This window comes from Syngnathus scovelli, chromosome 3, assembly GCF_024217435.2.
Source record: "Syngnathus scovelli strain Florida chromosome 3, RoL_Ssco_1.2, whole genome shotgun sequence".
NCBI lineage: Eukaryota > Metazoa > Chordata > Actinopteri > Syngnathiformes > Syngnathidae > Syngnathus > Syngnathus scovelli.
This window is the reverse complement of record NC_090849.1, coordinates 20,426,989-20,447,505: the sequence shown is the minus strand read 5'-3', so window position 1 is coordinate 20,447,505 and position 20,517 is coordinate 20,426,989. Positions and strand designations below refer to the sequence as shown.

The 20,517-nt window shown below is 46.7% G+C and overlaps 4 protein-coding genes, 1 long non-coding RNA gene and 1 other non-coding gene across 14 annotated transcripts; 5 read left to right on the top strand and 1 right to left on the bottom strand.

Annotated features, from left to right (window-relative positions):
• The first annotated feature begins 34 nt into the window (after nt 1-34).
• trnae-cuc (transfer RNA glutamic acid (anticodon CUC)) lies at nt 35-106 on the top strand. The gene has a single exon. It is a non-coding gene; the product is annotated as a tRNA-Glu (tRNA).
• Nucleotides 107-1,422: 1,316 nt separating this feature from the next.
• On the top strand, nt 1,423-6,044 carry LOC125994078 (calcium-binding mitochondrial carrier protein SCaMC-2-A). The gene is made up of 10 exons (XM_049763277.2): nt 1,423-1,708; nt 2,577-2,688; nt 2,761-2,848; nt 2,924-3,035; nt 3,740-3,898; nt 4,311-4,463; nt 4,546-4,653; nt 4,801-4,968; nt 5,050-5,194; nt 5,277-6,044. The coding sequence occupies exons 1-10, from the start codon at nt 1,547-1,549 to the stop codon at nt 5,459-5,461; spliced, it is 1,392 nt and encodes a 463-aa protein (XP_049619234.1). The 5' UTR covers nt 1,423-1,546; the 3' UTR covers nt 5,462-6,044.
• Nucleotides 6,045-6,459: 415 nt separating this feature from the next.
• Nucleotides 6,460-8,516, top strand: LOC125994092 (gastrula zinc finger protein XlCGF57.1). Its single transcript, XM_049763296.2, has 2 exons — nt 6,460-6,732; nt 7,126-8,516. The coding sequence occupies exons 1-2, from the start codon at nt 6,612-6,614 to the stop codon at nt 8,325-8,327; spliced, it is 1,323 nt and encodes a 440-aa protein (XP_049619253.1). The 5' UTR covers nt 6,460-6,611; the 3' UTR covers nt 8,328-8,516.
• Nucleotides 8,517-9,025: 509 nt separating this feature from the next.
• Nucleotides 9,026-13,975, top strand: LOC125994097 (zinc finger protein OZF). Of its 8 annotated transcripts, none has more exons than XM_049763307.2 (4): nt 9,026-9,316; nt 9,709-10,110; nt 12,408-12,614; nt 13,331-13,975. In XM_049763307.2, the coding sequence occupies exons 1-4, from the start codon at nt 9,145-9,147 to the stop codon at nt 13,372-13,374; spliced, it is 825 nt and encodes a 274-aa protein (XP_049619264.1). In that variant the 5' UTR covers nt 9,026-9,144; the 3' UTR covers nt 13,375-13,975. The 8 variants fall into 8 exon arrangements, with proteins under 8 accessions (XP_049619264.1, XP_049619260.1, XP_049619259.1 ...); XM_049763303.2 differs by having other exon boundaries at nt 9,028-9,316; nt 9,709-9,915; nt 10,021-10,110; nt 12,408-13,975; XM_049763309.2 differs by lacking the exons at nt 12,408-12,614; nt 13,331-13,975 and adding an exon at nt 11,598-11,828 and having other exon boundaries at nt 9,029-9,316; nt 9,709-9,915; nt 10,021-10,110.
• Nucleotides 13,976-14,342: 367 nt separating this feature from the next.
• castor1 (cytosolic arginine sensor for mTORC1 subunit 1) lies at nt 14,343-20,157 on the top strand. 2 transcript variants are annotated; one of them, XM_049763359.2, is made up of 9 exons: nt 14,343-14,661; nt 16,418-16,488; nt 16,740-16,936; nt 17,214-17,349; nt 17,538-17,661; nt 18,100-18,216; nt 18,386-18,468; nt 18,542-18,636; nt 19,829-20,157. In XM_049763359.2, the coding sequence occupies exons 1-9, from the start codon at nt 14,549-14,551 to the stop codon at nt 19,898-19,900; spliced, it is 1,008 nt and encodes a 335-aa protein (XP_049619316.1). In that variant the 5' UTR covers nt 14,343-14,548; the 3' UTR covers nt 19,901-20,157. The 2 variants fall into 2 exon arrangements, with proteins under 2 accessions (XP_049619316.1, XP_068506322.1); XM_068650221.1 differs by having other exon boundaries at nt 14,640-14,762.
• On the bottom strand, nt 14,495-15,148 carry LOC125994230 (uncharacterized). Its single transcript, XR_007490539.2, has 2 exons — nt 14,888-15,148; nt 14,495-14,786 (listed from the first exon to the last, which is right to left on the bottom strand). It is a non-coding gene; the product is annotated as an uncharacterized lncRNA (long non-coding RNA).
• Nucleotides 20,158-20,517: the final 360 nt, after the last annotated feature.

Sequence of the window (20,517 nt, the reverse complement as noted above, 5' to 3'; positions counted from 1 at the left end):
ACAAATTTGAATGCCTAGACACCGGTGACAACATTCCCTGGTGGTCTAGTGGTTAGGATTCGGCGCTCTCACCGCCGCGGCCCGGGTTCGATTCCCGGTCAGGGAACACATTTTTTTTGTGATTCAAAGAAGTTGCCTGACCCCACAGTATCTCAGCATGCTGATATTTATATATATGAATCTCAACTATGGATACGCGGATTACCACAAAAATGTTACCCACTATTCTTACTCCTGTATCTATTCACATATTTGCAAAAATAAACAAGAGTTTGTTTCCATTTCTTCACAATGCTGGCGCTTTTAGACCAGTCATCAGATTATCGCTGTATTTTAAGGCATACAATGTATTCTGTTTATTGCATGGAGGGTCGCCATGTATGTTTGTTTTGTGCTCCACAACACTGCTAACTATCGTGGATTTTGTCATTCATTTACTCACGCATTGGCCCCAAAAGAACACCTTGTTGGTGACTTTTTGTCTCATCATGTTTTTGCGCGTCAAAACAGAGCATGTTATGACAGACGCTGCCCCCGCTATCTCCCCTCACCTGCATCCTGTATCTTGATGTTTGTGCGATTCCGCAGGTTAAAGTGCGACCGACGTGTTACGCAAGTGAAACGTCGACGACAAAATGTTTGCCGTGAATCAGGGTAGGTAGGTAGGTAGGTAGGTAGGTAGGTAGGTAGGTAGGTAGGTAGGTAGGTAGGTAGGTAGGTAGGTAGGTAGGTAGGTAGGTAGGTAGGTAGGTAGGTAGGTAGGTAGGTAGGTAGGTAGGTAGGTAGGTAGGTAGGTAGGTAGGTAGGTAGATAGATAGATAGATAGATAGATAGATAGATAGATAGATAGATAGATAGATAGATAGATAGATAGATAGATAGATAGATAGATAGATAGATAGATAGATAGATAGATAGATAGATAGATAGATAGATAGATAGATAGATAGATAGATAGATAGATAGATAGATAGATAGATAGATAGATAGATAGATAGATAGATAGATAGATAGATGTAGACAATATAAACATGTACACGACAATAACAAAAGAGAGGAAGCGAATAGGTCTGATTACGGTAAATAGATAGGTTTACTAATTAATAAATTAATACTAGACTTGTCTAATGAAAATGTCTCTAGCTTTGTGTGAATAGTGTTGTTTTAAATCATTACGCGGTTCTTGCCTTGACATTGATTAAACAGCCCTTTTGGTCACCTCGGCCGCTTCTGGAGGCGTTTGAGTTAGAGGACACATCTGATTGGTTCATCTTTGACACGCTGGACAGAAACGAGCATGGGATTGGGCCCCACAGCCCAATTCTTATGCAACTTCAAGCCGAGCCAGTCAATGAGCAAGCGTCCCGATTGGCTCGTAGTAAAATGACGTAGAATTAGAACTCGAAGGGGAGGGGCATCGCAACATTCTTTAGAAGCCGGCTTCTCGTGACTCACCGGTATTTCGATAGTCCGCCGTGAAGGAGCAGCTTGCACGCGTCTATTTATTTATTTATTGGAGTTTAACTTGCAGTTGACGGAACCAAGCATGCTTGCCCTGTGCCTTTATGTCCCCGTGTCCAACTCCGACCCGGTGGAGGTGGACTACTTCGAATCGAACGGACTTCCGACCGAACTCAATTCGCTCTTCAACAAACTCAGCGTGTTCCTGCCGTCTCAAGAGTTTTCCACCTATCAGCGATGGCGAAAAGTAAGAAAATAATATCACAAATTGTATGGTGGAGATATTTACGCGCACTAGAGCTTGGAATAATACGTAGAAGTCAGAAAGCTACTTGATTTACCGTCATTGATTGAATCTGTCTGGGCGCCGGCCGGCTTAGCTTAGCCAAGCTAGCACGAAAGCCTTACGAGTAGGCCGCAGAGCTCGCCGCGCTCCAGCTGCCACGACGTTGTACGTTTTCCGATCTCCGAAAATTCCAATTTTAATAACTAAACGATTCCGAAAGTGGTTATATATGTGTACAGTGCAATTAGTTGCTAGCTGTCCCGTTCGGTAAATGCGGGACCCGCCTTTCCGAGCAAGTCGCCGGGAACTTCTCATTCATTGCCACACGTGACGTCACAGAGATCCTTTATTATAGATTGAAGAGGAATCGCTGAAGCTTAAAGTGTTGTTGTTGTTGTTGTTGTTATGCTGCACTGTTTTTAAAGTATGCAAAGTTGAAGTCGTACCTACTCTTCAAAAGTTGCATTTCCATGCAATTTTCTTACCAGATATTTTTGAGGAACAAGCTTGCCATAGCAGCAGCTGACTTTCTCGCTTAAAAGTTGACATTTGTCCGCCCTGTGCGTGCAGCTGATTACCGCCTGACAAATCAGGCCAGGTCGGGTGTCAAGATGTTACGTCAGTGACAGTGACCTGCTCTCGATTTAGTTTGAGACGGGATTACCGACGTCGGCGGCCTCTGCAGTTCTCGGGTCAAAGATAGAGCGGTCGTGGGGCAGCATTTATGGGTCACGGTGGCAATGGTTGACTTTAAATGGGCAAAATGGGATATGACTCGATACGGGCAATCGTTTCATCAATCTGTAATCTGTGCGCGACTGACCCACAGAAGACCAGGAGGGAGCCCGACATGTGCGATGACCGGCTGGACTTTGAGGAGTTTGTGCACTACCTGCGAGACTATGAGAAAGACCTGAAGCTGGTGGTCAAGAGGAATGCAGGTGAGTGTCTCAGTTGTGCTCAGACCTCCTGTCCTCCGCGTGTCCCCGTATGAACCCCTTTTCATTCTCAAGGCCGGGTGGACAGCAAAGAGTTCATCCAGGCTCTGCGAGACATCGGCGTGCACATTTCACATCATCTCGCCGAGAAAGCCCTTCGGAGGTAACGGAGTGGATTCTACATTTCTTTTATGCGTTTTGTGTGCGTGGCTTGAATTTGCTCATTTTGGTGTTTTAGCGTGGACAAGAACGGCATCATAACCATCAGCAGTAAAGAATGGAGCAAGTACGCCACGGCGGAGGAGACGGAGAGCATCCCCGAGATCATCTTGTACTGGAAGCACTCCACGGTGAGTTGCTGAGCACAGGAAAGTCAACCAAGCGCTCATGCCATTCCATTCTCAGTCGGTTCTTGAGCACATGGTTTATTTAGGAATGATTATCGGCTCCAAAGTGCACCTTCCTGTCTCGGCTAAATGGGCCAATTAGGAGGCACAACCCCGGGAATGAACCCGGCCTGTGCGTCAGCGCTTAAGCTCCGGTCGGATTATGCGTGTCGCTTATGTAACGGCATAAAAATTGCCGCCGGCGCAAAGAGCAGCTGCCGGCAGCTCCCACGGGTGCTGCTAATGAGCACCTGGTGCAACGAGTTTTTTTTTTTTTTTTTAACCTGTTAAATGGCACATTGGGCTTACTGGTTGGTTGCGCCGCGCTTTGGCCTTTAGGTGAACCCGACCCTGGCGTTGCAACGAGTCCCCTGCGTTGCCAATGCCAACATGGCCATTGCACACTGTGACCTAAGTCCGCTTGAACAGAAATACGCAAAACAGAAGTACATTTGGGTACTTTCAGAAGCCTCCGACACGGCTATTTCATTTTTGGGGTTCAAATCGAGCTCCTTTATTTCTTTTTGGATGTCCTTTCATTTTAGGCCATTAAGTAGCGGCACACGATTGTTTAAACCCTTTGAAAGAAGGGGAAAAGGTGCTTCAAGAACAGTCTCACCTTTGTTTGAGAGAAAGCAACAGCTCTGTGTTCGTTTTGTAACGGGCAGATCTTTGACGTGGGCGAGAACCTGACCGTCCCCGACGACTTCAGCGTAGAGGAGAAGCAGAGTGGAATGTGGTGGCGTCACCTGGTGGCAGGCGGCGGAGCCGGCGCAGTTTCCAGGACGTGCACGGCACCTCTGGACCGGGTCAAAGTCATGATGCAGGTAAGGGGGTCACCGCCGTTGTGTAACTCCAGAGGAAAGTGGAGCATCTTATCGGACCTGTCGTTAGTCAAACGTGGTTTTATCTCCAGCTATGCAACAAGAGTTAATATTTAAATGGAGCGGGGGGTGAGGGGCACAGAGTCTGAGGTCCAAGCGGGCCTGCCGCCGCCACCCTTCCTGCGTCATTGCTGGCCGGCTCCAAGGTCCTCGCTTGCGTCAACGGCCTCCAGTTGGCCGCTCGTGCTCACCTTTTACCCACGTAACGCTTTGTCCAACTTTGGTCACAATTTGACATGAAGACTAAATATTCCATATTGAAAACTGATAACCACCAGCTTCACGCTAACATCATGAGCAAGCCTTTCGCTGGGCAAAGGAGTTTTTGTTTATTAACGAGGTGGTGTTCCTGTAGGTGTACGGCTCCAGAAGCAACAACATGTGCATCATGAGCGGCCTGGCACAGATGATCAAGGAGGGTGGCGTGCGCTCGCTGTGGCGAGGCAACGGCGTCAACATCATCAAGATCGCGCCCGAGTCGGCCCTCAAGTTCATGGCGTACGAGCAGGTATGCTGCGGGGCAGGACGGCACGGCGACTGCCCGTACATGAAACGTGAGCCGGCTGACATCTCTGTCCCGTTTGCCGTAGATCAAACGTCTGATCGGCAGCGACAGGCAGACCTTGAGCATCTCTGAACGCTTTGTGGCCGGATCGCTGGCCGGAGTCATCGCCCAGAGCGCCATCTACCCCATGGAGGTGAGCACCATCACCGGTTGAAGGGGGTGTTTTGTAATTCGTTAGGGCCCGGACGGTATTTCGGCCCACTCCTCCACATCTTTGAAGCAGTGTTCAGAAAATGCAATCTGTGCAAATGTCTTCTTGTTTTACTTTTTAAATCTCTAGGTGCTGAAAACGCGCCTGGCTCTGAGAAAGACGGGCCAGTACGCCAGCATCTCGGACTGCGCCAAGCAGATCTTCCGGCGAGAGGGCCCGGCGGCGTTCTACAAGGGTTACGTGCCCAACATGCTGGGCATCATACCATACGCTGGCATCGACCTGGCCGTGTACGAGGTGAGCAAGCGCCGCCGCTCACCCCCCTCCACGGACGGCCCCGTTCCCTCGCTAACTTGGCATCGCCCCGTTGTCCACCAGACCCTGAAGAACGGCTACCTGCAGCAGTACGGCGCCAGCGACGCCGGTGTCCTGCTGCTGCTGGCCTGCGGCACCGTGTCCAGCACCTGCGGCCAGCTCGCCAGCTACCCGCTTGCTCTGGTCAGGACGCGCATGCAAGCGCAAGGTGAGACCCGCGCACTCGTCTCAAGTCTCAACATGGAAAGGCGCCTGACTGAAATCCCAAATGACGCTTGCTCCTTTTGCAGCTGCGACGGGCGGCGGCCAGCAAGCAACCATGACGGCGCTCTTCCAGCAGATCCTGCGGGCCGAGGGTCCAGCCGGCCTCTACCGGGGCCTGGCTCCCAACTTCCTGAAAGTCGTCCCCGCCGTCAGCATCAGCTACGTGGTGTACGAGCACATCAAGACGCAGCTGGGGGTCACCTCGCGCTGACCGCGAGCCACCCGCCACGACGGGTTCAGTGTGCAGCTCGATCTCATTCTGTGAATGTCAGCTGACACAAGAGAGACAGGAGGTGGCCCGTGTTGGCCTGCTGCTATTTGTTACGGTTGCATAAGCGACCGCAACCCGAGGACCAAATGTTGGGAGGCAAAGCGCCGTTGTGATCGGGGTGAGCTATTTTTGCACAGTTTGTTCTCTCTGCTGCCACACACTATTTATTTCCATTCACTATTTATTCTTTTATTGTCGAGCGGGACTTCAGCGCTCCCTCTGTGTACGCGTGTGTGTCCAAGAGAGCCAAATTGTGCTTTTAAAAGAGAAGCCTTAATGAAGAGTGGAAAAATGATTATTTGGAGAAGAATTGTCCTAATGTTCACCTCAGGATTTTTTTTTTTTTTTTTGGGGGGGGAGGGGGTTCTTCGATGGTTTTGACTAAAGAAACAAATGAGCAACTAATTGCACTTTAAAGCCTTTGAATGTCACAGCAGCCCAGCTGTAACAGGTAACTTACTTTTTGTTTTATAGTATTTTTAAGACTTATTTTCATGCAAATAAATGCAGATTCTTGTTAAAATGTGCAGAGTGCTTTTGATTGTTCTACCGTCATAAACAGTGCCCCTTCCCATGTTCAAATTAATTAACTAATTAACTTCCGGTGCGTTACTGCCGCCTAACGTGGAGGAGTAGTACTGCATGTACACAATAGCACAAATAGCACATTGTTTTTTTTTTTTTTACTGATAGCTACAGAACATGTATTAGAAAAAGACCATGGTCAAGTATAATCAGGCAAGACAACGTTTAATTAACGAGTTTAGGGTTCGGGACATTTTTTTGAATACTTGAGACACTTTCAACAGAAGTTCGTGTGAGCTGTATTTGAAATTATGTCTATTTTTTTAACATCATCGGGTTCAATGGGAAATGTAATAGATGATTGGAATGGCTTGGCCCACACTCCGTTTCAGAAGGTGGCGGTAATGCACTCCAAGTTGCTTGCGAGCCACCATAATAGCAGAAGAAGACGAAGCTAGAAGACGGAAGTCTCTCACTGCGGGTCGACTCGCGACTTGAATTTGTTGGGAGACAAAAACATCAAACAAACAAACAAGCAACAAAGCTTGGGCACTTTGCAAGAACCATGGCGTCCTACGGGGAGAATCAGAAGGAGGAGGAAGTGGAGCGACCTTGTGGAGCAAGAGAAGAGAAGCAGCGACATCCGGACGACATTTCCTCGCCTCCGCTCGTCTTGTACAACCAAGGTCAGTGTCTGCACGTCCAGATTTTTATTTTTCCACTCTTTCCCACAGGAAACATGCACAACCAAATAAAACAACCGGAGCCACAACCCCCTAAAGGGAGGTTGCTGTTATTGTTTTGTTCTGGATTATATGTTGCATTTATATCAAACAAAGAGAGAGCGACGGAGAACACAAATTGCCATTTCTGCCATTAAATCACACGTTGAACTCTGGAGGAACAAAAAAGATGTTTCACGTATTCATAAAATGAAAGACAACTTGAATTCATCCACCTTCAGCCGACCAAAAAATGCCATCTGCGATTGTGTTGCGTGATTATTTCACCGTATTTTATTGTAGTTGTCAAGTTGAAACATTCCAAGATAATTCATTTGCGTGGCTTGTGCGAGGCAGATCATCAAGGGGAGGGCTCCGGTTCGAAGCAGGAGCGTCCGCTGAAGCCGCACGTCAACGAGGAAACCGACCATGCGGAGATGCTCCGCGTCAAGGAGGAAGATGAGGAGTTTGATGTTAGCCGGCTGCCACTGAATGTCGTCGTGGTGAAGACCGAATACGACAGGGAGGACGAGAGTCCGGATGAAGCGCGAAGGGCAGGCCAACCTGCAGACAAGCTCTTCCCTCTACTGTCGCACTGGGAAGATGCAGATGAACCTTTGCCCAGCGACAGCGGTGGCCACCAACGCTTCGAAAAGGACACAACCCAGGTGGGAGCTCCCGCGCATGACGGCGATTTTATCTGCTCGGTTTGTGGCGAAAACTTCACTGAGGTGGACGCTGCTCGCCACATGAAAGGGCACGCCGCCGAAAAACCTTTTGGCTGTTCCCTTTGCGGCCAAACATTTGCAGAGAAGGTTGAGTTGATCGTCCACAAAGTAACGCACGCCGCAGAAAATCCTTTCACTTGCTCAGTTTGCGGCAAAGTCTATTTGATTAAAGACTACTTGAATAAACACATGAAAACGCACACGGGAGAAAAACCGCACAGTTGTTCAGTTTGTGGGGAAAAATTTGCTCACAAGGCCACTTTGATAGCACACACGGCAACGCACACTGGAGAAAAACCTTTCACCTGCTCCGTTTGTGAGAAAAACTTTTCTTATAAGTCGGACCTGACAAAACACATGAGGACGCATACGGGAGAAAAACCCTTTAGCTGCTCGGTTTGTGGCGAGAAGTTTGCTCGCAAGGTGTCGTTAATTGCGCACACAGCGACGCATACGGGAGAAAAACCTTTCACTTGCTCCATTTGTGGCGAAAGCCTGTCCTATAAGCACAGTTTGAATTCACACATGCGGACACACACCGGAGAAAAACCTTTCACGTGCTCCGTTTGCGGCGAAAGCTTTGCTCGCAAAGAAAATCTGGTCGCACACATGAGAAGACACACTGGAGAAAAACCTTTCACGTGTTCGCTTTGCGGGAAAAACTTTTCTCACAAGTCAGCTATGAGTAGACACCAGAGGGCCCACGCCAAAGAAAAAACTTTAACTTGCTCAGTTTGTGACCAGACCTTCTTGAAGAAGACCACTTTGGTGGCACACATGCGCAAACATAACAGACAAAAACCGCTTGCAGTCAAACATTGGACGGACTAAATAGTCGATTGAATCAATTGTTAGAGTGTAGCTCTCAGTATTTGTTTTTTTTCAAATAATTGATGAAAACAATTTCTGTTATCTTGACCACACACATTACAATGTTAAAGCATTTTGCATCTGATTTTGATCCATGTATCCTAGTTTGTTGTTGCTGTATTCTATGTCATTAAAAAGTCCTGCCTCAAATATTTTGTTTATCTTGGTGACAGTCTTTGAAATGAAACGTCTGAAATAGAGTCTGTTCAGGTTCTGACAACATTTTTGCAACTTTCCCTTTCAATTTGAAAAAAAACTTCCTTTTGGGGCACGCAGAGACGAACAACAACAAAAAGACACACTGCAGCATAATCAAAATGCTTTATTATGTGACGCATTATAACAAGGCCAACATTTTGGTTAAGTTTTTTTTCGTGGAACGGGACACAATTTTCTTTTTCGCAGGATTCATCTGGCATTTTACATTTCTCAGCCAATCATGAAGCCAGAACCCACTACGTAAAGGTTTCTCACATTCCTCGGCACCATGGCTCTGTTAATTGTCTGTATTCTATAATGAACACAACAATTTTATGTATTTATAACTCGTGCGCATCTTATTTACCTACAATTGTGAGGATTCGGACTAGGACCATGTATACATGACGGCCGCCGTATTTTGGGTTTTGTCCCTCGAAGCCCACCGTAGATGCCTTTAAAAATGGCTGCCTTCGTACGCATGCGCACATACATAAGCGTTAGAAGAACGAAAAATAAAAAAAGCATCACGGCGACACGTCGGAACGTGAAAAGGCTGTGAAACAGGGCGAAAACCAACATGAAACTGTTGAAAGAGTTGGTGAGAAAGCGACTTATAGCAGCCGCCGACGAAATCTTCGGTCTGTTCGAAAGTACCGTCGCGTCGTACGAGGAACAACTTTATCGTGCCAGAGAGGAGAGCGAGCGACAGCGGCAACTGGGCGACGTTTGCCCAAAAGCTCACATCCAAGGTCTGGTCACGTTTCGTGTACTGGCAGAACAGAAAGCAGTTTTCTTTCTTCTCAATGTCTCTCGAGTTTCATTGTGCAGCGAAACAACAGGATGATGCATACAAATTGACGCCGTGTCTCATCTGCACACTGAAATGAAAATGACATTGTAAATATCAACAGACGTTTCACGCACCGAACTGTAGCTTGTGTGACTCAAACTGTATATTTATCAGTAATTTTAGAGACCTTCTTGTAACCTATTTAGACTTTATTTTAAACTTTAGGTGCAATTAGTTAACGACTGTTTTGACAGTCTAGATTTTCTAGCCGCATTTGGCTTTGACTCATTTCACTGTCTGCGAGTGAAGGAAACAGACCGACAACTGGTTGCAACTTTCATTTGTCCGCAGTGAGATTGGATCAACGACGAGCCACCGGCGGAAAAGGTCAAGTCATTCCAGATGCACTCTTAGCGTCGGACAGGCGCTCTCCTCCCGTCAAAGAGGAAGAGGAGGCGCCACGGTTCTCCCGTGTGAAGGAAGAAGTAGAAGAGGCCGACATCAGCGAGTTTCCGCTCAAGGTGGTGGTGGTGAAGAGTGAAGACGAGCAACTCCCCGGTGGGTCGTCGCCTCGCAATCTCCTTCGCGTTCCAAGTGGAGAGCGTCGTAGAGAACCGCAAGCACATAAACTCTTCTCTTTGCTGTCGAACACCGGGGACACAGGAGAATCACTAAGCAATGCAGACTGCCAAGGGGACGGCAAACGCTTCCTGCCCTCGGAAAACGACTCGACTGAAAGGAGATGTGGCACAGGTAGAAAAAGTTTGACCTGTTCAGTTTGCGGTAAAACGTTTGCTCGAAACGAACATATGAAAAAACACATGAGAATGCACACAGGGGAAAAACCCTTTAGTTGCTCAGTTTGCAGTGAGGAATTTACTCAGAAAGTCTCTTTGACTGCTCACATGGCAACGCACACGGGAGAAAAACCTTTTGCCTGCTCACTATGCAGTGAAAGCTATTCTTACAAGCACAGTTTGAATGCACACATGCAGACGCACACAGGAGAAAAACCCTTTTGTTGCTCCATTTGCGGCAAACGGTTCCCCCAGAAGCCAAACATGGTTAAACACATGAGGACGCACACGGGAGAGAAACCATTTTGTTGTGCGGTTTGTGGCGATGCGTTTGCTCACAAGTTCTCCTTGAGCGTGCACATGCGGAAACACACTGGGGAAAAACCTTTCCGCTGCTCCACTTGCGGCGATGCCTTTGCCCACAGGTTCTCTTTAAATGTCCACACGCGGACGCACACGGGAGAGAAACCGTTCAGTTGCACAGTATGCGGTAAAATCTTCTCCCAAAGGGCCCACGTTGTCGCACACATGAGGACGCACACGGGAGAAAAACCCTTTACTTGCTCCCTTTGTGACAAAAGCTATTTCAAGAAGTGCAGTTTGACAATACACATGCGGAAACACAACATGGAATAAAGGTTTCGCTGCACCGTCTGCTCTCAAACGAGCAACAATCGGCACCGTGTGGTAACCTCCAGCTAGTCATGGGATACGAGCTCCGCTGCAAAGAGAGCGATAAACGTCACTAACACCCTACCTAGAAATGTGTTTAGGATTGCTTTGTTCATAGTTTCAACCATTAAGGTCTTGCAAACTGTAACCCTGAAACTGCAACATCATTTCCAACATTACCTTTGAAAAGAGTGAATTGGCGATGGATGGATGGATTTGAGGTCCGCTTTGTCATGCCCAAGCAGCAGAGACTCTCCGTAACTCACTCGCACTCACAACCCAGGCTAAATTTAGCTCCTGCCCAACATATAAAGCTTGTCTCTCAGTTGAGATGTACAGACTATCACGTGAATATACCTTATTTCTGTCTAAGATACTGGAACCAGGGTTTCCTGAGGAAGCAATCCTAAGGGATTAATAAAGTTGTCACTTTATTGTTGTCACGTATTTTGGAAAATTGATTTTTTTTTTGCCTGTAAAATAATTTTCTCGTGTATTTGGAGTGCTCAGGAGTGTAGAAAAGCATCATATATCCCTCCAGGTACTGTTATGATCGTTTTGGAGGGCTATTTTTTATTCTGTTCAGATATCTTTTTTTTTTTTTTAATCTATTACATCACATCCGTTGAGGCGGGACAAACCAAACAAAGAATAGCGGGCGGATGACATACAAACCCGGAATGAGAAGGAATCGAATATTACAGAAGTACTTTGAGAAAGAGCACTCAAAGTTTTATGTCAATGTTTTCGCATTATTTTTTTTCTTCACAGATAGTTGATGAGCCCAATAACATATTTTCAAAGGAAGAGGTGATTCTATAAGTCAAATGCAACAAGTTATTTGCTGTTTTGTTCATTGTTAATGAGCAATAAAGAATTGATTTTGAAAATAGTCCAAGATGGCGACTGATGCACGCATGCGCAGTCGGTCGCGCTTTCCTTCGACTTCAGGTTGGCGTAGTGAAATAGCCGAGCACGAAAATACACTTAAAGTTGTCAAAATGTTGAAGGAGTTTGTGAGGAAGCGACTCATGGTGGCCGCTGACGAAATTTTCGAACTATTCGAAAGCACCATCGCTTCGTACAAGGAGCAACTTTGTCACGCCAGAGAGGAGAGCGAGCGACACCGATGCCAACTGGAAGCCGTTCGCCCCAAAACTCTCCTCCAAGGTTTGGTCGCGTTAGTAAAAGTCTACCTAGTGATCGCTATGTGAAAGGTCGTTGTAGATAGCAGAAGCGTTTTGCAAAACAAATGGATGAATTTTTTTCAATCAAATGCATGTTAGTTTAGGTTGTGTGAAACTTTCAATTGATTGTGAATGGCTGTTTTCATGTGGAAACACCATGCTTGCTTTGTGCCATTCAAAAAACTAGTGATGATGAAGGGCATATATTTCCGCTATTAAAGCAGCTTGGCCTGGCAACTAGCAGCCAGCAGCCCTTTTTTCCCCCCATATTGTTATGATGGAGGGTTTTGGAAGCGCCCATTGTATGTTTTATTTTATTCCCAATTCAAAGGTTCCACGAAGATGGTGTCCACGTATCACCTTGCTATTGTCAGGTTCGGTTTGTGCCCTTCAGACCAAGATCCGCAGTCCCCACTCATCAAAGAGGAAGAAGAGCAGGTGGACGTCAGCAACAAGCCGCTTACTGTCATCTCGGCGAAGAGTGAAGACGACGAGCTTTGTCGTCGAAGCAGAGGGGCGGCAGCGGCGGACAACCTCTTGGCACCGCTGTCACATAGCGAAGACACGGAAGAATCGTCGAAGAGCGGCACAGACTGCGAAGGTGACGACAAACGCTCGATAAAGGAAGCACCAAAGCGTTTTGTCTGTTCGGCTTGCGGTGAAAGGTTCGCCCGCAAGTCAAACATGGTAACGCACATGCGTGTCCACACGGGAGACAAACCTTTCTGTTGTTCGGTTTGCGGCGAAACGTTTGCACGTAAGGTCTCCTTGAAGGGGCACGCCGCCACGCACACGGGAGAGAAACCTTTCACCTGCTCAGTTTGTGGCGAAAGATTTGCCTATAATTACAATCTCACCCGACACATGCACACGCACACGGGAGATAAGCGCTTCGCATGCTCCGTTTGCGGTAAAATCTTCAATCAGAGGGCCAACATGGTGGCGCACTTGAGAACGCACACGGGAGAAAAACCTTTCCAGTGTACGCTTTGCGGCGATCGCTTTGCTCATCGCGTCTCGTTGATCGCGCACACAGCCACACACACGGGACAAAAACCCTTTCTTTGCCCAGTTTGTGGCGAAGGGTTTTCTTATAAGTACAGTTTGACCGCACACATGCGCAAACACCGACAGTGACAAAAGAAAATTAAAAAAATGCCCTGTTTTGCATGTGGAGGCGCGAATGCCATGAATTTGGTCCAGCCCTTGTACTCCTTTTGCAGTGTGCTTCTAGGCCACCAAGGGGCAGTATAATTCAGATAGTAATGAAGTTCCACAACTGACCCACTGAGCTGCATTGATTGTTATTTGTTGTAGAAGGGACACCCCCAAACCAACCAACCAGCCAGCTTGGCCGATGATCAGCTGTCCCTCGTAGTAATTGCTGCTACACGTGAGCACAGAATCATGTCTTGGTGAAGCAGCATGTGGCTCATTGCACAGGGTTATTTAGCATGAGGGGCTGCAAACATTGACACGTTCTGTTTGTCGTTCTACATCTGCCCGAAAAGCAGCTTTAATTGTGCACTCAGCGACAGTGACTGGAGAAAAACCATCCAGGTGCGCAGTTTGTGGCAAAAGCCTTTTTTTATAAGCGCAGTTTGAACGCATACATGGAAACGCACACGGGCGAAAAACCCTTCAGCTGCTCCGCGTGCAGTAAAACATTTCCCTAAAAGCAAAACATGATCAAACACATGCGAACGCACACGGGAGAGAACCCTTTCATTTGCTCACGGCTTCTCTTTGCGCATACACATGCATAAACACACGTGGGGAAAAAAACCTTTTCATTGCTCAGCTTGTAGCTAAACGTCTGCCTGCTACAATGGCCACCAGAACAAGTTGCGACATCAAAATATTTTCCAAGAGCCTCTTTTGTTGGCTGTATGTATCAAGGTGTACCTAATAAAGTGACCAGCGAGTGTGTCTGTGCACATGCTCCTAATGTGCCAATCTTGATGTCCAAGACTCATCTTTGTGTGCCACTCGCAGAGAGAAAATTGACGATCGCATTATTTTCTTCTTCGACTTATTGGTACAAGCACCACGCATTTATTTATTTATCCAGCCAGCCGCATAGACAACACATAAATGAAAACATAGCAGAGGAATCAATCTTTTCAATTCAGCGTTCTTAGCGGGTGTGGCAATGCAATATGGCTGCCGGAAGCTTCGCTTCTTTCTACGGCAAGCGAGCAGCATTATAGCGGCAACATGATGCGTCAGGTCAGATTTGACCAAATCATCAAAACCGACATAGCGTATAGTCTGTTTTTTTTTTTTGCTTTACAACAGGAGTTGAAGCTTCTGGCGGCCCTTTCTTTGGTGCTGATCTTTTTCTTCTTTTTTGTTTTTTTACACGAATCTGCAATTTCGCAAATCGCTACGCTGTCGCTTTAAGAATAGGAGAACGGGGCACGTGTGCTGTTTTGCTCATTTGAATATGAAGGAGTCGTGCGGGGCTGGGCTTCTCGGATGTTTTTGGTCCTCAGTGGTGTGCGTTGAGTAGTTGTGGCTGATTCTCGTCTGGACATGGAGCTGCACATTCTGGACCACCGGCTGCGGGTCACCAGCATCAACAAGAGTGGCTTGTCGCACTTCACGCACCCACTCATCAAGCTAATCTTCCTCCGCCGCCGGACACGGTAAACAGGGGGCTCGTTGAGAAATTACGTCATTTTGCATATTTGGCGACGCCTTCAACGCGTCAAGTCGACAAATGGACCAGTTTCGTTTGATGCACCAGGTCAGAGGCCACTGGCACCGCCATCTAAGAATGCAATGCGTGTGATGACATCTGCTGTTTTGATGAGGCAACGTCGAGGCGAGAGCAACGGTGGCCTGCGCTGGGGAAATCGTATTCTCACCCACCTTCCGCTCATTGCTGTACAGTCGCACGCGATTGATGGTCAGCTTTAGTTGGAGTTTCGAGGCATGTTTTCCCAACCAAGATAAACTTTGGTGGATCCACTTGACGTTCTTGACGATCCTAATAACCTTATTTGTTTCTCCCGCCTTGATGTTTGGGGAGGTTTACGTTTCCTACTACTTAATGGTTGCGATTGCAGCAGTTTCAGCAGGTTGCACATCTGCTCGTCGTTGAGGCCACGCCCACCGACTCCTATTGGCTGTCGTGGGCATTAAGCAATTGATGCGCCAATCAGAACCGCTTATTCGTTAGTGAAGGCTCCACGGATATTACTTGTTTTGTACACATTTGCAATTTTGTTGGGCTTTTACTTCTCTTACGGAGATTTCAAATTCACAGTCTTTTTTTTGCACATTTTTGAGGTATTATTGACTGATAACTTTGTTTATGCATTTCACAATAACTGCAGCTCTAACAAAGTGCTTTAAATATACCAATTATACAACTACAAAGACGGTAAAAACAGTAAATCAAAATAAATGAATATAAGTGGTAATATACATGCATATAAAGTAGACACCGATAGAAGAGGAACAACAAAGTCAATCTTATGTTGGTCCATAAGCCGACGAAAGAAAAATGCGGCCGAGTCAGCAGTCGCTCGGTTGGTCGGGCAGCGCGAGAATAGCAGGGTGGGGCTCGCAGAGAGACCCCCCACCTCCCAAAAGAATTGAGGCCACACGAATGTTTTTTTTTTTTTTCGCTGTTTCCAGCGTCAAAGCCTACAACAATTGGTGGATATCCCCTCAGCTCGGTAGGCCAGTCGGCCGTCAGCATTATTCACTTTTCTCCCGATTTTATCAGCAAACGTTTTGCATCGGATTTTAAAGTATAGTTGAGCCTCACACAGTCGCAGCCTGGCGGTTCACAGTTGGACAAATTTGTTTCATGGAATCTTTTAGGCTTCATATTTTTTCTTTTTGATCACAGGTTCCAGTAAAGTTATGTAATTCATCTGTTGGCCACTAGATGGTGGCACACTATTAAACTTGACAAATTTTAAGGAAGGAGAGCAAAACAGGAAATATTTCAAGCTCAGTCTCGTTTTTCTGCTGTTGATTGAATGTGACATTTTCCATCCTGCTTTTTAATCCTACAGAAAAAGAGTCTGTCCATTTTACAATGTTTATGTTTATTTGGGATTCTTGGCTGTCAAGTTTGTTGGTTTGGAGTGAACACCCAGCGCATTTTGTCAAACTCAAGGCCCCAGGGCCCGATGTGGCCCATGAAAGCAAATTAAGCTTCATATGTCAAAACTAAAATAGCAAATTGTCATCACTTAAAAACAAATAGAAATATTTCTTGACATTTTTGTTACCATTCGTCCTTATAAAATATTTGAACAGTTTTACTAGTTTCTGATTTTTGCCATTTGATAATCGTCACAGAAGTGTGTGTGTGCTTGTGTGCGCCTACACTGTGTATTTTGATTGTCATTTACATTGAAAGAAAATCCCAAATCCTGCTTTCAGATGCAAGTTCTTCAGTATGACGGAGACCCCCGAGAACTACACGGTCTTGTTGGATGAGGAGGGCTTCAAAGGTAGACCGAAAAAGGCCCCGCAACACTTCACTTTTAGCTTGTGTATTCCAATCAACGGGCGCAGTCATATTATTGGCTTTATTGCTGCTACGCGTCATTTGAATGGTTCTCTTGAATATTGTTTATTCCATTAATTGACAAACCAGATTGGGAAACCCCTTTTTAATTACGGTGTGTTTTGGATCCCTCTGGTGAGGAGTGATGAGATGTGCATTTCAATGGCAACTGTTGACTGATGCCTTTGGCGGCAGAGCTGGAGGCCTCGTCGCATCTGCAGGCAGAGGGCTCGGTGTGGCTGCCGCTCAACGTGCTCTCCGACGCCGTCGCCGCCTCGCCCGGCTCACAGGCGCCGGGCGTCACCAAGATTGCCGAGTCGGTCATCGCGCCGCTGGCCCGCCGCCACGTCTCCGTCTTCATGCTGTCCACCTACCAGACCGACTTTGTCCTGGTCAGTCCGCAGTTTTGTGCCTCCAAACCGGCATGGGACCACGACGAAGGGCAGGGCGTGAAATCCTTTGGGCAAAAAAACAAAACAAACAAATCTCTTTTTATCCAAGCATTCAAATATCGGATGGGAAAAACATCATCTAGTACCAAAGAGGAATTTACTTTTGATTGGTTTTGCAGAGAGTTGTATTGTAGAGAAAACAATTCTTTGTGTGAAAAAATGTCACAGTTATAAAAGGAAGGAAGATATAGTTATTGAAACATCAAATGGGTTTCAGGTGAGAGAGAAGGACCTGCCGGTGGTGGTGGCCACTCTGGAGGAGGAGTTCAACATCTTCCGCGAAGTTGGAGGAGAGTCGCTCCTCGTCCGCGGCCGCGACATCGCCGACGGCCCGCACAAGAACGCTAAACAAGGTGAGTCTGTATGCCAAACCGACTTGCTTTCGTCCATTTTGTTTTTTTAAGTTGCAAATACAAAGACTTTTGTCTTTTCACGATGGAATGCTCCCTCAAGTTTGCTTGATGATGCAGCTTTCAAGTGGTTATGTCATCAATGAATATTCCAACGGAAAGCACGTGAGCGCGTCCTCCTTTGCTTGCAGCCACGCAGGCCGGTCTTCAGCCGGTGCTCATTCCTCAGAACCGCTTCTGCGTCATGTCCCTGGACCCCGACACGCTGCCCTCCATCGCCACCACGCTCATCGACGTGCTCTTCTACTCTGGCAGGTCAGACAGATGGGCTGCAGTGCTGTGGTTGCGAGACAGGGTGGCGCTGTAGCACGGGGCATTCAGCTAATTTTTGAAAAACGGATCATAGTTGGACTTTCTATGTCTTTGATGACAGGGCAACTGGAGACCTTTTTTGTGGGTCTTGTAGGGTTAGATTATATATTTTTTTAAAAATCCAGCTATCATATAAAATATATCATATATTTAAAATTTGCAAATTTTTGAGCCCGGTGCTTGCTTGAAACCAAAATGGCAGAGATTTATTTTTTTAAATAAGACTCTACTCGTGTTAGCTTCAAGTTGCATGTTGCTAAGTACAACTGCCAAAGACGTGTCTTTTCAAGGTTTAGTCCAGGAAATGTTTTTCATGTTGCAAAGTGAACGTGGTCAACAAATTTGGTGGCAGGTTACCAAGCCATGTTTGTCTTTGCCTAGCCCCAAAGAAGAAGAGGTGCCGTCTCCTGGCTCAGGCTTGGAGCGGATCAAGTTTTTCTCCTTCTCCCTGATTGACGGTTACGTCTCGCTCGTCATGGACACGGACACTCAAAGACGGTAAGCACCATGGTCGTGATGTCAAGGACAAAAGCCGCTGCTTAGTTCATTGACGACAGTGTCTTTGACACTGTGCTGTGCGCCTCAAGGTCGAAAAGTTGTCTTAGATGTTTCCAAAAGCTCTTTGATCTTTGCCCACTCGACTCAAAACGATTCTTGGATGCCCCAGTTTCCCCGCCGACCTCCTCTTCACCAGCTCGTCCGGGGAACTGTGGCGAATGGTGCGAATCGGAGGACAACCCCTCGGCTTCGGTGAGCGACCGCTCTCTTGCCCCGGTCTCCACATGCCCCCCCCCCCGAGACGTGTCGTTGTGGCTGCTTTCAGACGAGTGCGGCATCGTGGCCCAGATCTCACAGCCGCTGGCCGACTGCGACATCTCCGCCTACTACATCAGCACCTTCAGTTTCGACCATGCTTTGGTGAGTGGACACCTGGTGACCAATCCTCATTCCATTTGACTCACAAATCCAGCTCACTCTTTTATTTAAGGATTCCTTCCGCTTTGTCATCTGTGAGTAAAGCGGTCGCGTTTTCGCACCATTGACTCACCTGGCGGTGACAAGCGGAAAGAAAATGCTCAGCTGTCTTTGACGTTTATGTTGGGAAGTTGTTCGCCAAAAACATTTGCGTTTAGTTTTTTTCTGCCGCGTGTAATGGCGATGCAACATCGCTTGTTCTATTTTTCTGGAGCTAAGCGAGTATCGCAAGAGGTGAGCGGCGCAACGACGGGCTGTCGTGTGTAGTTTTACCGCAGAGTTGGCTAATCTTAGCGTGTATAGCAAACTGTCATGCACACAAGTGATGACCTAGCCCCACAACCCCACCTCTATTTTTATTTTTTTTTAACCTTCCCACAACCCCCGCGGAAGCCGCTGCGGTATCCCATGTGTCGCAACGGCTGCGGTCAAAGAAAGTTGAGGTTGTCCCTCACCGTGTGCTTCCCAAAAGACAAAAAGGAAATAATAGACGAGCGAACGTGAGTCACGTTATCTCGTCATCCACGATTACAAATCAAATACAAGCGAAGGAGACCAATTGAGGGATTAGTCAAGTGTATTTTTTCACTTCCACTGAATTGAAAGAGTAAAGTGGTGTGACCTTTGACTCTGTTCGGCTGTGTTTCCGCACACGTTCGTGGGGTATGGTTTTGAACTGAGTAGTGAAGCATGAGCTGATATTAGCTCTTTTGAAAGTTGGCCTTTTTTTTTTTACACAATAATACATAAAAATCATTCCCATTTTTTTCACCTATTGACACATTACAACAAAACAGAGAAAATGCCATTCAAACAAATTCGGCCCACTTTTGCCGATTGGTTGTTGTGTTTGAAAGAAGTAAAATCCTCAGACTTTTTCTTGGATGGGATCAAAAAGGTTTCAAGCTAGCTGACCAAGGATTGGACTTTCAAGATGGGGTCAGGGTTTGAAATTACAATCTCAAGTGAGCTGAAGGCTTTATGGCTAGGATGCGAAGACAGGTGTTTCAAAAGTAGAAAATTATTTTTCTTTCTGGAAACAACAAAGCCAGGCTCTTTCAAAGCCATCAAATGTGCATCTGGTTTTGAGCCAAAAAGAAAATGAAATCATCGTGTGTGTGTGTGTGTGTTTGAGGTTCCCGAAGAGGACATTGCTCGTGTAAGCGACGTGCTGCACAAGCAGCGGATGAACCTGACCACCAGCTGAGCCCTGACCTCCTGATGCCACAAGCATTTTTCTCAGTTTTTTCCTCAACACCTGAGGCAACAACTTGTCTTCTTTATGGGTCAGCATTTTGGAAAGAAGCAAAACAAAACAAAATTCAAGAAACAACAACACCTGTAACGGGTCAATAACTTGCACAAACGTTTGACTTGAGTGAATATCACTTCGGATACTTTTGTATTCGCTGGACTGTTGCGCAATATCATGCTCATGAAAATATAATGTTTGGAAATTTGAAAGCTTCTTCTTTCCCCCCCCCCCCCCCCACTTCTCAAGAGTGTTAAAAATTTCTCAAAGATGAGCATGACTTGCACTTTGGCCGTTGCCGCTGCTCATCTGTGATGATGTCACAAAAAAAGCCAAAGAAAAAGTGACGCAGTGTTTTGTTTGGGGCGCTGGGCGTATTTTTAGATTTGCGTGTGAATTTTGGTGCTGCGAGGGAGGGCGGGCGGGCGGACGTCGCTGATGTGTCAGTCAAACGGACGCTTGACACGTGTTGCAAGGCTGAACTTTTCCATATGTGTCAGTTGTGGGAGTTGATGATGATGCCGGTGATGATGAAGGTATGAGGATGCTCGGTAATAAAAAGACACGCGGCG

Coding starts and splice junctions, on each gene's coding strand:
- LOC125994078 (XM_049763277.2), top strand. CDS start 1,547: ATGCTTGCCCTGTGCCTTTATGTCCCCGTGTCCAACTCCGACCCGGTG. Junction 2,849..2,923: donor GCCGAGAAAGCCCTTCGGAG/GTAACGGAGTGG, acceptor TTGGTGTTTTAG/CGTGGACAAGAACGGCATCA. Junction 4,654..4,800: donor GCGCCATCTACCCCATGGAG/GTGAGCACCATC, acceptor TTAAATCTCTAG/GTGCTGAAAACGCGCCTGGC.
- LOC125994092 (XM_049763296.2), top strand. CDS start 6,612: ATGGCGTCCTACGGGGAGAATCAGAAGGAGGAGGAAGTGGAGCGACCT. Junction 6,733..7,125: donor GCTCGTCTTGTACAACCAAG/GTCAGTGTCTGC, acceptor TGTGCGAGGCAG/ATCATCAAGGGGAGGGCTCC.
- LOC125994097 (XM_049763302.2), top strand. CDS start 9,145: ATGAAACTGTTGAAAGAGTTGGTGAGAAAGCGACTTATAGCAGCCGCC. Junction 9,317..9,708: donor CCCAAAAGCTCACATCCAAG/GTCTGGTCACGT, acceptor ATTTGTCCGCAG/TGAGATTGGATCAACGACGA. Junction 10,111..12,407: donor TGAAAGGAGATGTGGCACAG/GTAGAAAAAGTT, acceptor TGTGCCCTTCAG/ACCAAGATCCGCAGTCCCCA.
- castor1 (XM_049763359.2), top strand. CDS start 14,549: ATGGAGCTGCACATTCTGGACCACCGGCTGCGGGTCACCAGCATCAAC. Junction 14,662..16,417: donor TTCCTCCGCCGCCGGACACG/GTAAACAGGGGG, acceptor TCCTGCTTTCAG/ATGCAAGTTCTTCAGTATGA. Junction 18,469..18,541: donor AGGACAACCCCTCGGCTTCG/GTGAGCGACCGC, acceptor GGCTGCTTTCAG/ACGAGTGCGGCATCGTGGCC.